General features: G+C 47.4%; 3 protein-coding genes across 4 annotated transcripts in view; 1 reads left to right on the top strand and 2 right to left on the bottom strand.

The window, feature by feature from the left end:
- The window catches only part of IRF8 (interferon regulatory factor 8), a 68,154-nt gene that overhangs the window by 26,935 nt on the left and 25,038 nt on the right, over positions 1 to 16,181 (bottom strand). The window lies entirely within an intron of this gene.
- Positions 788 to 4,932, bottom strand: LOC130257966 (cytochrome c oxidase subunit 4 isoform 1, mitochondrial). 2 transcript variants are annotated; one of them, XM_056500966.1, is made up of 5 exons: positions 4,840 to 4,932; positions 4,052 to 4,131; positions 3,228 to 3,395; positions 1,877 to 2,008; positions 788 to 1,054 (listed from the first exon to the last, which is right to left on the bottom strand). In XM_056500966.1, the coding sequence occupies exons 2-5, from the start codon at positions 4,128 to 4,130 to the stop codon at positions 918 to 920; spliced, it is 516 nt and encodes a 171-aa protein (XP_056356941.1). In that variant the 5' UTR covers position 4,131; positions 4,840 to 4,932; the 3' UTR covers positions 788 to 917. The 2 variants fall into 2 exon arrangements, with proteins under 2 accessions (XP_056356941.1, XP_056356942.1); XM_056500967.1 differs by having other exon boundaries at positions 4,052 to 4,144; positions 4,840 to 4,913.
- EMC8 (ER membrane protein complex subunit 8) lies at positions 5,869 to 13,706 on the top strand. Its single transcript, XM_056500964.1, has 5 exons — positions 5,869 to 6,176; positions 10,183 to 10,259; positions 11,668 to 11,737; positions 12,203 to 12,297; positions 13,045 to 13,706. The coding sequence occupies exons 1-5, from the start codon at positions 5,979 to 5,981 to the stop codon at positions 13,202 to 13,204; spliced, it is 600 nt and encodes a 199-aa protein (XP_056356939.1). The 5' UTR covers positions 5,869 to 5,978; the 3' UTR covers positions 13,205 to 13,706.

The following is a 16,181-nucleotide window of genomic DNA, read 5'->3' as shown; positions in this document are numbered from 1 at the left end:
CATGGCAAGGCTCAGGTTTCTCTCCTGGCCTCCCTGGGGTTCCACAGCCTTTTGGGAAGGACAGCAACTCCCTTATCCCAGCAGTACAAACTCCAGCATTTGCTCCAAGACACCAATTTTCCAGGCACAAACCCCTGGCTGCTCCATGTTCCTCACCCAGGTCGGTGCCACCAGGCTGCCAGAGGCAGGAGGTGTGCAAAGGGCAGGGAAAAGCAGAATTCCAGCCATCAGCAGCCTGGGATTGCCACCCTCCTCCTTCTCAGCACCCCAGAGAATAATTTATCACCTAAGGGAATTTTCAGTTCCCACCAGATTACCTCACCTTAAAATCCTTCCCAAATTTCTGAGTGGAAGGGAAAGAGGAGCCAGCAAGTGGCTGAGACCCCACCACAGTTCCTAAACCACAACATCAAATTTCCTGATGGTTTCCTCTCCCATCAGGAAACAGCAAACTTAAATCCAAGCTTGGTTTAGTCTTCAGAGGGACCAAAGATCTTAGGAATAAAAACCATGAGTCTACATGTGGGTGCACAAGAAGCTCCATCATAATTAAGAAAATTTCTTCATGGATCAGTTCTGCTCACTGGAAAAACAGGGGTTAAGAGCTGTTCCAGGCATGGCCTGAAACAAAAGGCTGCTGAGGCCAGGAGACACCAGCTCAGCTGAAGGGAGAAATTTGGCAGCAGCTTTCTTAGCCCTGAAAATATTAAGCCAGGAAGAAAATAGTGTTCAGGAACCCAATGTCCCACCCCAACAAACCCATGCAGAGACCAGCAACAGGCACCTCTCAAGTTAACCAGACATTTATTAGCATTTCTGGAGGTGGAGAGGGTGTTCCAGTACAACAAGCAACGAGGTCACACACAGGTGATGGAATCATTTCATATTCAAGCAGAGCAGGTTTCCACTGAGTTGCTTTATTTCTTCCATTCGTTATTGTCATAATCCCACTGGGCTGAGATGCCCTCCACAGGGTTAACCCTCATGTCCAACATCCTCTTGGTCTGAGCTGCCAGCCACTCATCAGAGAAGGTGTGTGGGATGGGGCCATACACTGCAGGAAGGGAAGGAAAGGGAATGATGCAATTCTGTCCTCATGCCACATGAGCAAGGTGGGAATTTTGGGCTAAGTTTCACTAATAAAAGGGTTTTTTCCCCCTGAAGTCATCACACTGGAGCAGGTTGCCCAGAGAAGCTGGGGTTACCCTATTCCTGGGAGTGTCCAAGGTTAGGTTGGACAGGGCTTGGAGAAGTCTGGGACAGTGGGAAGTGTCCCTGCCCATGGATGGAGGTGAAATGGGATAATCTTCAAGATCCCCTCCAACCCAAACCAGCCTGTGATTCTGCGATCTGTTCAAATCTCCACTCCCTGCCTTCAGTTTCTGCAGCATCCAGCCCTGACTACACTCCCACATGGATTTTCCAGTGGTTTCCTTCATCACCGTGATAACAGCTTCCTGCTTTCCTATTTTTGGGAGCCTCAAGGCAGGGAGCAGCTCCTTTAACTGCTGCTCTGCCTCCTGGCAGCTAGAGGCTCCCTGGAGGTCAAATCCTTAGCTGGGAAAGCAGCCAAACGTGGCAGAAACCCAAATGTTCACTCCAAAGGCAGCAAAGGAGGGGAAGCTCTGGGATCAGGAATCTCACCACTCATTCCCTTCCATTTCCTGTCCTCCCAAAGCCCCACTCCATTTCTGTGAGTCAGCTTCCTGAATATCTCTGCTACATCCCCACAGGTGACAGCTCCAGGATGGAGTTTCAGGGACTAACAGACAGCTCCTGCTGAAGTCCCTGTTCTGGCTGTTCCATAAACCATTCCACCCCACAGAACTCCCATCAGCCATCTCCTGATCCCACTCTCCATGGAAGAGTTACTTACTGAAGTGCTTCTGCCAGATAAGGATGAGCCCAGTGAAACCAAGGAAGAACAAAACTCCCCCCAGAATGGTTTTCCACTCGTTTGTCCCTTTGTTCATCTCTGCGTAGGTCTCGTTGAATTTCATCCGATACACTGGGGGGAAAAAAGTATCAAATCCTCTCTATTAACTTTTTCTGAGATTTGCAGGTGACCAGGAACTCTGCAGAGGGAGGTGAACAAAGCCTGGGGCTGCCCAAAAGGGGATGGATGTTAAATTAGGTTTGGCACACACCAAAACAAACCAGTTGTTTCATCCTCACATCAATTTTAGTCTCCATTTTACAGATTATCCTAAAGTTGGGCACAAGTTACAGTATAGACCTGAAAGAAGGAAAATTGGGAGTTCTCCTTCCTCCCCTCCAATTCCCAGTGTGGTATTGACCCCAAAGCTCCCTAGCACAAATAATTCCAACAAGAATGCTTTGAGCTCAAAATGCTTCTCAGCTGCAACTGAAATCCATAAGAATTTTAAATCCAAAGCAACAGAGAATCTGGAGTGTTCAGAACTTCTGAGCTTTAAACTTTCCCTAGACCAGGTTCTCCCTTCACACCATGAGAGGAGTTAGAAAAGATGAGGCAGATTTATTTGCAAGTCAAAACACCCATGGGGAGCTTTCATGAGCTGGAATTTGGTTCATGCCAAGGTCACTGGTTATTAACATTCAAATCCACGTTTGTGTTTGGGGCTCACTTCACCCAGCTGCTCTAACAATGGCACTTTGTTGTTTGAAGAGATTTTTTTTCCTGGCTTGTTGAAAGCAGATAGGAATCAAGAAATAAATCTAATTATTATTATTGGTTTGTGGGAGAGGAAGGAATGGCTGAAGGTGACTTCAGATATGGAACAGAAGCCACAACAGGGCCATGTAACAACACCAAAGATCTTGGGAATAAAAACCATGGAGCACACAAGGAGCTCCATCATAATTAAGAAAATTCCTTCATGGATCAGCTCTGCTCACAGAGAAACTGGGAAAAACAGAGGCTAAGAGCTGTTCCAAGCATGGCCTGGAACAAAAAGCCGTCAGAAGAATTTGAAAAGGGCCTGGAGTGACAGGACAAGGGGAATGGAGCTGAGTGGGCTTAGATGGGATGTTGGGAAGGAATTGTTCCCTGTGAGGGTGGGGAGGTACAGGGTGCACAGAGAAGCAGTGCCCAAGACCAGGTGGGATACAGGACCTGGAGCACCCTGGGATGGTGAAACGAGCTGATCTCCCAACTCCCTTCCCACCCAACCCATTCCACACCACCCAACCCTGAAACAGTGCTGCTGCTGGAGCCTGGGAGTTCCCTCAGAGCCCCCCAAACCTACATTCCACTTTCTCATCCACGGACAGAGCGCTCCAGGACGCCTTCTCCTTCTCCTTGAGGGCCTTCTGCTGCGCTGACAGCTCCCTGACAAAGGCCACCTCGGGCAGGGGCACATCCCGCCGGTCCACGTAGGCTGGCAGGGTGTAATCCTCAGCCTTGACCACGCCAGCTGAGGGGACACAGGGACACTGCTCAGGCAGCTCTGAGTGCTGGCAGCACAAAACTCAGCAGGGAAAAGTGGAAGAATCAAGGGGGTGAGGAGTTTGGAGTAAGTCGTGGTTTAACAGTGTAAAAATGGAATTATGGAATGGTTTGGGGTGGACTGGGAAGGATGTTAAAGCTCATACATCTGTCACCTATCCCAGCACTCCAAGCCATGTCCAGCCTGGCCCTGGACACTGCCAGGGGGAATTTGTGGCTCTGCACAACTCCCTGACAGGAGGGGACAGCCCAGGTTGGGCTCTGCTCCAGGGAACAGGGACAGGAGCAGAGGGAATGGCCTCAGGCTGGAATCAGCAAGAATTTCCCCATGGAAAGGATGCTCAGGAATTGGTTTGGAGTGCCCATCCCTGGAGGTGTCCCAGGAATCCCTGGAGGTGGCACTCAGAGCTCTGGGCTGGGGACAAGGTGGGGATGGGGCACAGGCTGGACTCAGTGACCTTGGGGCTCTTCTCCCACCTGGTGATGATTGTGATTCCTGCCACCTCCCCAAGCTCCCTCCATCCCAACTCTCCCCTCACTCACACCCCACCCAGAGCAGCTTTTTGTGCTCCTCCCCTCCAGGCCCTGTTTCATTCCCTCCTGCCCCCAGCAGCCAGGACTCACCGTGCCCATGTGCCCTGAGGCACAGGGAGGTGGAGATGGATCTCCTCCCGACCAGGCTGAACACTCTGGAAGCCAACATCCTGCAGGGGCAGGCTGCAACAGTCAGTGCCCGAGGTGAAATAAGAACACTTCCCACGAGTTTATATTAAAAAATTATATATACAGTCTAAAGATGTGCTGCTTTCTCCAGCGGGCAGCACATCACTCCATGCTGAAAAGGATATTAGTGGGATATTCTCCCACTGAACGGACTTGGATGAGACTTACTCTCCCTGTTTTTAACCCGAGCCTCCTGCACTCGAAGCAAAGGACATTCCCTTATTTAAATCACCCTTCTAGAACCCCGTAATTCCAAAATAAACCATTCCTGGGCAGACTCCAGCAGCCCCAAGCAAGCCGAGGCCAAGCACATCCCACAGGCACTGCAGTGATCCCTCAGCAGGGAGCAGATCCAGGGAAGGGATTCCCACCCACATGGGATCCGAGCTCCCAAAGCCGCCCAAGCTCCCGCAAGGAGCCGTTGTCCGCCCCTGACCTTGCCCTCCCTGACTGTCACCTCAGTCCCGCCCGCCATGTCGCGACACGGGGGACAGAGCCCCGCACGGACACGCTGGAACCCGCGGGAGGGGTCGCAGCGCTCCCCCCTCACAGCCCTCCCCGCAAGCCCCGAGCCCGCGCCGCCCCGCCCGCCCGGGCGAGCATAGGGATGCCGGGGGGGCTCCATCCTCCCTCCCAGCCCGCTGCCAGCCCGTTCCCGGGCTCCTCCCGGCCCGGCCCGGCCCCGCGACCTGGCGACCGTCCTCTACGGCGGCGGGACCGGAAGGAGGCGCGGGCGGAAGCGCCGGGCACGCCGGGAGCGCGGGGCAGCGAGAGGCCGGGCCGGAGCGGCCGCGCGCGGGGGCTGACGGGATACGGGCGGACCGCCCCTGGAGGTTTATCCCGGATTCCCAAAATCCCGGGATGTTTGAGGTGGAAAAGAGCTCCAAGGTCACCGAGTCCAACCTGTGCCCCATCCCCACCTTGTCCCCAGCCCAGAGCTCTGAGTGCCACCTCCAGGGATGGGCACACAAACCTCCCTGGGCACCCATGGAGGCCACTGCCCACTCCATGCTCCCCCCAGCTTGGTTCACAGCTCCCTTTTTATACCATGGTTTTCCTTGTAGGAATCAATAATTGTTATTGTTTTGTTGTAGTAATTCTGCAAAGTAAGCAGTGGTGGTCAGAGAAACTTCCAAACTCCCGTGGGACAGCTCTTGGGACAATTGGTCATGGAACCATCTGGTCTTGGGAGATATAAAATAGAAGAAGTGGGAATTCTGATCTTTAGCAGATAGTTTGTGATTGATTACGCAAAGGCAGGAAATCTGATTCTGCAAAAAAACCTTTCAGACTATGGAAAACCCTTTAATTTTTTCTCTTTTACAAACTGGTGAACACAATATAACAGGGAGATTTAAATAGAGTGGGTTAAATAATCTATTTCCCTTTATCTAGCTCCATGTTATCTTATTTTACGTGTTCTGGTTTATACAAACTCCAAAACTTCTGTGATTAACACGAATCATTTATCAATTATCACGCAGGGATTTAAACAGAATGGGTTTAATAATGTATTTCCCCTTATTTAGGTCCATATTATTTTCTTATTTTAAATATCCTGGTTTATACAAACTCCAAAACTTCTGTGATTAACACGAATAATTTCTCAATTACCACACGCCCCGTACCCCCCCAGCCCGCTGTCGCAAAAGCGGGCGCGCTTGGCGGCGCTGCGCGGCAGTCGGGATCGCTTGGCGGCGCTGCGCGACAGTCGGGCGCGCTTTGCGGCGGGCGGGGAGCGGCGTGAGGCGGCGGCGGGGCCGCACCGGGCCGGGACCGGCGGCGGCACCGGGCCGGGACAGCGGCTCCGGGCCGGGACAGCGGCACCATGAAGCTGACAACGCAGGCTTACTGCAAGATGGTTCTGCACGGCGCCAAGTACCCGCACTGCGCCGTCAATGGGCTGCTGGTGGCCGAGCGGCCGCCCGCCCCGCGGCCGCCGCAGCCCGCGCTGTTCGTGGATTGCATCCCGCTGTTCCACGGCACGCTGGCGCTCGCTCCCATGCTGGAGGTGGCGCTGACCCTGGTGAGGGCGATGGGGGACGCGGGGAGGGGTGGTGGCGGAGCTTGAGGGAGGTGTTGGCACGGCCTGGGGGGAGAGAAGGGTGTGGAGATGCTGCAAAGGTTGGGAAAAGTCTGTTAGAAATGAAAAACAACGTCTCGATACTCAGCAAAATTTAGATTGCTTTATTTCATATAGAGCTGGGGAAAACGTGAGGGGTCACTGCCCACTCCGTGCTACACCGAATTTGGTTTGCAGCTCCTTTTTTATAGGATGATTTTCCATAGTAATCAATAATTGTTATTGTTTTGTTGTCATAATTCTGCAAGGTAAGCAGTGGTGGTCAAAGAGACTTCCAAACTTCCATGGGACAGCTCTTGGGACAGTTGGTCATGGAGCCATCTGGTCCTGGGAGATAAAAACAGAAGAAGTGGGAATTCTGAACTTTAGCAGATAGGTTGTGATTGATCACACAAAGGCAGGAAATCTGATTCTGCAAAAAAAACTTTTTTTTTTTCTCTTTTACAAACTGGTATACACAATATTCATAACAAGGGGATTTAAACAGAGTGGGTTTCATCATCTATTTCCCTTTATCTAGCTCTTTTCTTATTTTAAGTATTCTGGTTTATACAAACTCCAAAACATCTAGAATTAACACGAATCATTTATCAATTATCACAAGTCTGGGAGAGCTGGGGAAGAGAAGGATCCAGGGAGAGCTCAGAGCCTTTTCCAGTGCCCAAAGGGGCTCCAGGAAAGTGGAGTGGGATGAGCCTTAAGATCCCCTCCATGATTATTTTAATTTTACCATAAAACACACAAAATTCATCACTTAAAATATATTTACAGCAGTGTAGGAGTAGCAGGACACTGTGTGTTTTCTTTAAATCTGGATTAAAATGTCTTTCCACAGTGTTTGTGGCAGTGAATTTTATTAAACTTTAGGCTTTCAGTGCAGCTTTTGAGTGTAGATCTTGCAGCAGGATCAGATATTAGGAAATAAATCCTGTTTCTTGCAACATCTGCAGGAAGAAAATTATTCTGGAGCCAGAGCAATGGCAGAGTTTTTGGTACAAAAAGGTAAAGATTGGAAACTCTTGGTGTTTTCCACAATAATTAGGGTTTGGTGCAGCTCAGTGTGGGTCACAGCTGCTGAAAACACAGAATTTTACAAGAGCCTGGGGCCTTTTGCTGCTGTTGTGGGTTTAAACAAAGGCAAAGGAGTCAATAAATCCTGTCAGAGCAGCGGTGAAAATTGGATTTTCTCATGGAAAAGGTTGGAAGGAGCTGATTCCACATCTCCTGTACAACCTGGTGTGTGGATCCAGAATGAATCAGGGAGATCAAGGAATTAAACTCAACTTTTGCAGCAGAGCAGTTTCATTTCTAAAGGATTTAATGGGATCTGCTTCTTTCCAAGTTCAAGTATTGCTGATTGGTGGCATCTGGAAATCGAGGAGGCACTTCCAAACTTTCAGGGATACAAGGGATCAAAAATCACCAAACAAACCTCCAGAGGGAGGTCGGGCACTGAATTCCCCAGGGAATGTTCACATTCCCGAGGTTCCCAGAGCTCCCAGCACGGGGAGGGATTTTGGGGTGTCTGTGCAGGGGGGGAGTTGCATTGATGATCCTCGAGGGTCCCTTCCCAGCTCGGGATATTCCAGCAGTCTCCGATTTCCCGAGATTCGTAGCTCCGGAGGGCGGAGCTGAAGCTCCCGTGTTTAATTTGCACTTTGAAATCCTTTTCCAAGCCAGAGTCGTTAAGAAAAAGTGAATTAAGTTGCACTCCAACCTCTGAATTTCTCAGCTAATTGATGTGGTTTTACAAGCACGGCTCCAAAAAGGAGAAACCAAGGAGTGTTTCCTTCCTGGAACAGCTCTCAGCTCCTCCTCCTTTTCCTCTTCCTTTTCTTCCTCCTCCTTTTCTTCCTCCTTTTCCTCCTCCTTTTCTTGCTCCTTTTCTTCCTCCTTTTCCTCCTTTTCCTCCTCCTTTCCTTCGTCCTTTTCTTCCTTCTCCTTCTCATTTTCCTCCTTCTCCTTCTCCTTCTCCTTCTCCTTCTCCTTCTCCTTCTCCTTCTCCTTCTCCTTCTCCTTCTCCTTCTCCTTCTCCTTCTCCTTCTCCTTCTCCTTCTCCTTCTCCTTCTCCTCCTCCTCCTCCTCCTCTTCCTTTTCCTCCTCCTTTTCTTCCTCCTTTTCCTCCTCCTCCTTCTCATTTTCTTCCTCTTCCTCCTCCTCCTCCTCCTCCTTCCATGGTTTTCCAGCCCTGGTGGCTGCAGCAAAGCAAAGCCACTTTAGATTTTTCCTTGGCAGGGCTGGTCATGACTAAAAATATTTCTAATATTAAAATATTTCTAATATTAAAAACATTTCTAATAGGAGCTAATTGCTGTATAATACCTGTGAGGATAGTGCTGGAAATTACAGCTGGAAACAGCTTTCATTCCAAAATTAGATTTTTTTTTTCCCCTTTGTTTTATGCAGAAGCAATTTTTAATTACCAATTAGAAAAGTGAGAGCTTAAAATAATTCTCTTCTTTCTTTTCAAGACAGTTTTTAGTATGGAAGAAAAATGGATTTAGGAGAATGGTGTTTAATTTTTAGATGGATGGAGGTGCTTTTATATTATTATTGTTATTATTTGTAGTGGTGGTAATAATAATAATAATAATAATAATAATAATAATAATAATAATAATAATAATAATAATAATAATAATAATAATAATAATTATTATTTTGCTGTCTGTGCTGCTGTCTCTAATGCCAAGCTTTCAAACCACAACAATTAAAACCAGAGTCCTAAGCCCTCAAAATGGGTTTGGAATTGAAACAGCAACTCTTGCAGGGCTGCACAGCTTTTTTTTTTTTTTTTTTAATCACTTAAATCCATGTCATCCCTTGGATTATTCACATGGCTGTGTTGTTTGGTTGATTCTGCAGTCTAATACAATAATTATTGCTGAAAATGAGATTGATTTGACTCCCAGCATGCGACAGGTCAGCACCAGATGTATTTTTGGAGTCCTTTTTAATAGAGCTGGGGAGGGTTTTTTGAGGCTGTGCTCTCTAGGGACTGCAAAGGAAAATTCGAGCTGCTTCCTCCCCTTCTGTCTTTGTGTTTTGCTGACTTGATACCCTCAATTCTAATAAAAAACATTATATATATATATAGATATCATATATATAGATAGATATTTTCAAAGTCAGACTCAGCAGGAGGAATTCAGCTCCAGTTTAAAGCAGCAAGAACAGCAGTGTTTAAACTCATTCAATTAAAAAGCAACAACCAACTAAACAACCTGAGTTTTGTACTTGTGTAAATCAAAAATTGTATAAATTATGTGACAAAAATACATCTGTTTAGGCATTTACATAGAGATGTTAAATCAGGACAAACTCTCAAAGGAAAACAATTTTATCTCAGTTGAAAAGCTGCTAAATGGGGCAAACTTCTGCCTCACATTTCCCTTTCACCTCCAGATTTTAGTTTCTGATGAAGGCCCCAGATGATTTCACTTTCCCCTAGAAATGTGACATTAGAAATAAAACCTTTCTGCAAGGACAGGGCAGCCACACATCCATTCTCTGAAGTCCCTTGGCAGGTGAGCAGTGACAGAAGATTGTCCCAGCCATTGGTGGGTGAGACCCAAACCCTCTCTAGGCCGAGTTTAATTGTCCTGTCACTCGGATTTAGGCCAGGCTTTGACTGAGACAACTCCTTGCTCTTTTGCTCCATTTGGTTAATACTTCCCATCATTCTCCAAATGCTCTGTTGGGTTTCTCCATCCCAGCTAAATCAACCCAACTGTGAGCACACCAGAACCAGACAGAACTATTTCGAGATTTACTTCAGCTTTATTTCAGCTTTATTTCAAGAACATTGTGGCAGAGATTGAGCAACACTGGTTTATTTACAGTTCACCCATGAGATTTCCTTCATCTTGGGTTAGTTTTTTTTTTTATTTTCTTTAATCCTGGAGGTTTTTTTTCCCTTTAGGATTAATTGTTGCCATTGCTTTTGCAGATTGATTCGTGGTGCAAGGAGAACAGCTACGTGATAGCTGGATATTACCAGGCGAACGAACGCGTGAAAGATGCCAGGTGTGTTGGGCCAATATTTCCTTCTGTTTGCTCTTGTAGCTTGTATCTTGGACTCTGCCAGCAGCAATCATCCCCAGAAATCTGAGTGTGTGATTCACTCTGACAACTGGCAGCTGCTTGCACATTGTCTCCCTGGGCCTTTGGTCAGGTGCAGAAAGTCCAGGCTTTGCAGAATCCCTCCTCTCCCCCGTGGCTGCTATAAAAGGCCACTCTTTGAACCAGTGCCAGCTTCTTCAGTTGCAGTTGTCAGGGAAAAAGCCAAAATCTGCAGAGTGTTTGCTCGTGCAGTATGGATCTTGGAAAGTCTGGCGACTCCCAGGATCTTATGGAAAGTCAGGAGTGACCTGATTCTTTTGAAATTTCTTAATCATCGCTCAGTTTTGTCAAAGCAGTTTTGTATGTGGTAAAGAAGTGGAAGATTATGTCAGTCAGGCAGTGATATCTCTTATTTATCACTTCTTTTCCTCAGGATTAGTCTTTTTTTTTTTTCCCTGCTGGCTGACTCAGATTACTCACTAAACAATGAGGGACCTTCCTGTGGAGCCACAGTTTAATTTTAGATCTGTGGATTCCATGTTTTCACCTCTATCTATTGGACAAATCCGGGATTGGGACTAATTAGAGTAAGAACAATTTATTTAAAGTGTTATACCCCATTCCTGCAGGTGTCCAAGGTTGGATGGGGCTTGGAGCAACCTGGGATAGTGGAAAGGGATGGGATGAGAGGATCTTTAAGGTCTCTCCAACCCAAACCACTCCATGGTGATCTCATTCCAGTTATTTGTTAATTTATATTCAGACTCAATTATGTTTTTTAAGGGGCACTGTGACTTCTAAAGTATCTAACAGGGATAAAAGCATTATTTGTCCTTTCCTTATAAATCTACATTTTTAAGGAGAAGTTACAGTTTGTTCTCTTTGAGGGTTGAAGGAATATCAGAGGCTTGATGGTTTTTTAGAGCTTTGGTTTGATTTCTGAAGAAAAGTGGCACAACACAGAGATTGTCATTGGCACCACATTAAGTGGCACTGCATAGAGATTGTCACCTCTGAAAGGTGGGAAAGGTTTTCAAAGGTTATCTGATTCTGGATGAGTTTTCAGTGCAGACTGGGAGAAAACTCAGTTTCTTTTTCAAATACCTGCCAGAGCAGAGTCTTTGGTCTGGGGGAAGAAGATAGGAGGCCACAAAATGTTGATTCCCTGTCCTATCAAAGCCATTCCCAAACCCAGCTGAGCTCCAGTTCTGAGTGCTGCAGAGCCTTCTATCAGCTGTGCCATCAGCTCCTTTATCTTGTTCCTGTTTGCAAGCACCCAGAGTCACTCTCACATCTCTCTGAGCTCATTTCCTGCTGCTTTCAGCTGAAACTGTGGCTGCCATCACTCAGTTCCTTTTCCCTTCTGCTCCAGCCCCAACCAGGTTGCAGAGAAAGTGGCGTCCCGGATTGCCGAGGGTTTCACAGACACTGCTCTCATCATGGTAAAGAACTTCCTCCCCTCAACCCCTGTGTGCTCTGAGCCTGCTGCTGGACCAGGGAAATTCTCTTCTCTGGCTCCTTTCATGAGGAATTCAGTTTCTCTTCCTTTCCAAAATGTTCTGGGAAGGAGGTGCAGCAAGCAGTGAAAGGCAGAGTAAATCCACAGAGAGATTGTGGTGAGGTCTCTGCCCCTCAGAGGAGCTGGAGGCCTTCTCTGCATGTTCAGGCAGCAATTTCTGCCTCCAGCCCTCCTCATGCAACTTAAATTCTTATATTTAATGTCACAAACAGGGCTTTGCCTCCTCACTGCTGTGACAAAGCACACTGGCAGCTTAAATTTGGCAGTTTGAGGGTAAAACAGTGGATGGGTGTAAAATGCCCTGTTTTTACAAACTGATTTTGGGTTTATTTCATCTGTTGGGATGCTGAGCAGGAGACTGAGGTGGTGTTTCTGTGTCCCACGCCAGGTTGACAACACCAAGTTCACCATGGAGTGTGTGGAGCCTGCCATCCACGTGTACGAGCTGCACGAGAACAAGTGGAGGTGCAAGGACCCACACGTGTGAGTGGAGGGAATGGAGTGTTTGCTCCCCTTCATCAGGGCTTTGTCTGAAGTTTCTTCTGTTCTCACTCAGAGCCAGGATGAAAAAACACAAAGGAAACCAATTTTAATTAATAATTCTTGTATTTGGGCTTGGTTGTTTATTAAATCTTATCTAAAGTACAGAGAGTTCAGCAACATTTCTATCTACTGCTAAAAGTGAGCAAAATGGAGACAGATCCAGCTGCTACAAGGTCTCTTAAAGCTGAACAGTCCAATAGAGAATTAACACCTATATTATTTATACTTTTGACCCAAAAACCAAATTCCTGTGACCTGCAGTGCAGCACTAACTATCCATCCAAAACTCCTCCCTGAAATCATGAAGAAGAAGGAAGAAGATGGAGATAACACCCAAAATCCTCCATCTTGTCCCATACCTATTACTATATTATAAAAAATTCAGTTTTAAAACCCTTCACCATGTGAAATTGCACACTTCTATTTAACTACACACCCATGATTTTAACTCCATCACTCACTTTTGGAGGCTTTCTCCAAGGCCTCAGGTCAAAGGCAGTGTTCTCCAGGGGGTCAGTGCCAGAAAGCTCAGAAATCCCAGGTTTTTGGGATCCAACAGGTGAACTGGGAATTTTAGGGGATTTGGGGAAAAGCAGCTTGTCCGTGTGAGGACGCTGCAGCATGACTTAATTTCCCAGAGTTTTTTTGTGGTGATTCCAATTGATAGCTGGTTCTTTTCCATGCCAGTGACTTCTGTGAAGATTGGACTGAAGCCCAGCGAATCGCTGCCTCCCTCCTGGACAGCAAATCCTACGAGACCCTGGTGGATTTCGATAATCACCTGGACGACATCCGCAACGACTGGACAAACCCCGAGATCAACAAAGCTGTGCTGCACCTGTGCTAGGAGGGATCCTCCTGACTAATCCATGGCCATTCCCACTCTGTACTGAAGAGAGAAAAATGCTATTTTTGAATGTAAATGGAGTTCATATTCAGTACCTTGTGTGGAAAGCTGACTGATTAAAGAGGAGTGGCACGGTGCTGTGTCCCTAAAGCCGTGGAATGTTGGTGGTGACATTCCCTGGAAGAGCTGCCAGCTGTCCTGGTGGGCACCATCCCACTTGTAGTGAATGTTGCTATTCCTTGGAAAACAGAACTGCTTCTGCTTGGCCCCCACTGTTCCTGTTCCAAAGTTTTGACTCCAGCTTTTCTAATCTTTAGAGAGGTTACTTTTTAACGATTTCTGGAAATACCTTTCCAAAAAAGAAAAAAGAAAAAAAATCAATCCTGTCCTCAGATGAGAGATTTTAAGGGTAAATAGATCAAATGGGAGGTGAATGGTTTCTTCTGGCCTAGGCTGGAATTGTAACTCTCTTGGCACAGTAAAAGGCAATCTGCTGAGGATGTTCCATGCTCATGTGTCACCTGTTTTGCAGTGCTTTAGCATGACAGAGAGTTTTAAAGCAGCATTCCCAAATAACCTGGTGGTTCCTGCACTCTGTGGGCTTGGCAGGCACAATTACTGCTTGAATGTGTTAAACCCAAAGTAAATGATTTATAAAAAGGACTGGAAGCACACTGCTGAGTTTGAATCCACAGTTGGAGTCTACAGTAGTGAGATACTTATTATGTGTATTGGGGGGAGGTGTTCATCAGCAGATCTCATTTTCCACATGGTCCAAGTACATGGAATCAGGGAGCCTGGATACAGCCTAGTTCAGCTTACCCTGTCTTTCCCTTTAATATTTATTTCCAGGGGGAAGTTTCCTGGACAATGCAGCTTTATACCAGCCTGGAAGAGCTCTTTGTAAGCCCTTGCTGCCTCACTCCTCGTGGGTGTTTGCCCAACTGTAGTTAAACACAGCCTCAACCTGCAATAATTCCTCCAGAATTGTTCCTTCTCCAGCATTCCTTCTCTTCCTGCCCAGAAATGTTGTTACAAGGAAGATTCAAATATCCACAAAATGTCTTTCTGCCTGTCTCCAGTCTTGGTGTTAAAATCACAGCCAAGTTTGGGTTGGAAGGGACTTGAGGATCATCCCATTCCATGGGCAGGGACACCTTCCCCATGACCTGGTTACTCCAAGCCCCATCCAACCTGGGCTTATTTCAAAATGGAAATGTCACAACCTCTGAATTTTGAGTCAATAAGCCCAAGTTTTACTCCTGGTCTTGGAGAAGGATGGGGCAAGGCTAAAATCCCTTTTGCATCAGGGAGTAGAGCCTGGATGCCCCCAGGCTGTCGAGTTCCCTCCAGGTGAGATTCCACAGGGCTGTGAAGTGAGGTGAGGTCAGAAGGAGGAGAGGAAGCTTTGGACACTTTGTTTTTTATCTCCCTGCTGTGCCTGGGTGAGGTGTGATTACCAAAGAGATTGGCATCAAGTCAAGAACCTTCCCTAGGCTGAGTCAGGCTTGCAGGAGAGGGAAATGTTTTCACTTGTTGACTGAAAACATGTATTTAGCTCCCAAAAGCAGCGAGATAACACATTGAAGTGGCTGCTCCACTCCACATCTCTAGGAAAAGACACCCTGGGAGCAGAATGCAAAGCACCCAGGCTGCAGGAAGAGCACTTTGTACAAACACCCAGGGAAATCCGAGGCATTCTTCCAGAGGCAGATCCTATCTCAACCAGATTCCTCGTGTGGGGCTGTCACAAGGAGCTGCTGGGTCTCCTGAGCCAGGGGAAATGGGAAATGTGTTTCTTGTTCTTTGTAACAGCATCTCCTAATCAAGCTTTGATCATAAATACGCAAATTCAGGCTGATCCTGCTCCCCCTGTGAGGCAGAGTTTGTCTCCTCAGTGTAACCTGCTGGAATATTCCCTGTCACTAACCTGGGACACGGTGCTGGCAGGGGGGCAGCTTTTAGTGCTTTGTCTTCCCCTTTTTTTAATCTTCCCTTTGCTTTCAAATGAGGATTTTTTGCCACCAGCAGAAGCCCAGGCTGGCTTTAAGCAAAGAGGACAAACCTGCAGATCTTATCTGCCCTGGCCTATTTGCATTGAAGGCTGGACAAAAGCAGCAATTCCATAAATCCAGGCAGCCACCCTGGCTTTCCTGAAAGAATGAGGAAGCTGCAGGGCTCGGGTCAGGCTGTGTTCCCCTTTCCTGCTGATGTGCCCCGAGCAAATGCTGCTTTCCTGGCTGCTTGATCCGCTGGATTCAGCACAGGAATCCAAGGTAATTCCTTTTAAAACTTCAGGGGGAGGAAATCTGGGGAAAGGCATCTCTTGCTGCAGCCCTGGGAAGGCAGCACTGAGAATGTGTGTCCTACTCTTTTTTGGTTTGTTAGCAATTAATGACTTTCAGGATTAACTTTTTTTCTCCCTATCCACCAAAATTTGGAGATTTGACATTTGCCTGTCCAGATGTTTTAACATCCAGCTTTTTACTTCATCCACACGACCTGAAGCACTTGGAAAAAAGAACCTCTGAATGGTTTGGGATGGAAGGGACTTTAAAATCATCCCATTCCACCCCCTGCCATGGGCAGGAACACCTTCCATTATCCCAGGGTGCTCCAAGCTCTGTCCAGCCTGGCCTTGGGCACTTCCAGGGGGTGCAGGGGCAGCCACAGCTGCTCTGGGCACCTGTGCCAGGGCCTGCCCACCCTCACAGGAAACAATTCCTGCCCAATATCCCTTCTAAGAGCAATGGGAGCCATTCCCTGTGTCCTGTCCCTCCATCCCTTGTCCCCAGTCCCTCTCCAGCCTCTTTAGGCTCTGAGCTCTCTCTGGATCCTTCTCTTCCCCAGGTGAGCACCCCCAGCTCTCCCAGCCTGTGGGATTCTCTTTTCCCCACCCAAGCTGATTTTTCAGAACTGTGGCAAACATCCCCACAAGCAGATGGATGACAGGAGCCACGGAATCCCTGCTCAGCTG

Source organism: Oenanthe melanoleuca, chromosome 11 (genome assembly GCF_029582105.1).
Source record: "Oenanthe melanoleuca isolate GR-GAL-2019-014 chromosome 11, OMel1.0, whole genome shotgun sequence".
Lineage (NCBI taxonomy): Eukaryota > Metazoa > Chordata > Aves > Passeriformes > Muscicapidae > Oenanthe > Oenanthe melanoleuca.
This window is presented reverse-complemented; position numbering and strand designations above follow the sequence as displayed.

What these genes read in the sequence shown, in the direction of transcription:
- LOC130257966 (XM_056500966.1), bottom strand. Translation starts at nt 4,130, where the DNA reads ATGTTGGCTTCCAGAGTGTTCAGCCTGGTCGGGAGGAGATCCATCTCC. An exon ending in CGTGGATGAGAAAGTGGAAT is followed by an intron (nt 2,009 to 3,227) that starts GTAGGTTTGGGG and finishes TTTTCCCCCCAG; the next exon opens with TGTATCGGATGAAATTCAAC. An exon ending in TATCTGGCAGAAGCACTTCA is followed by an intron (nt 1,055 to 1,876) that starts GTAAGTAACTCT and finishes CCCTTCCTGCAG; the next exon opens with TGTATGGCCCCATCCCACAC.
- EMC8 (XM_056500964.1), top strand. Translation starts at nt 5,979, where the DNA reads ATGAAGCTGACAACGCAGGCTTACTGCAAGATGGTTCTGCACGGCGCC. An exon ending in GAACGCGTGAAAGATGCCAG is followed by an intron (nt 10,260 to 11,667) that starts GTGTGTTGGGCC and finishes CTTCTGCTCCAG; the next exon opens with CCCCAACCAGGTTGCAGAGA. An exon ending in CAGACACTGCTCTCATCATG is followed by an intron (nt 11,738 to 12,202) that starts GTAAAGAACTTC and finishes GTCCCACGCCAG; the next exon opens with GTTGACAACACCAAGTTCAC.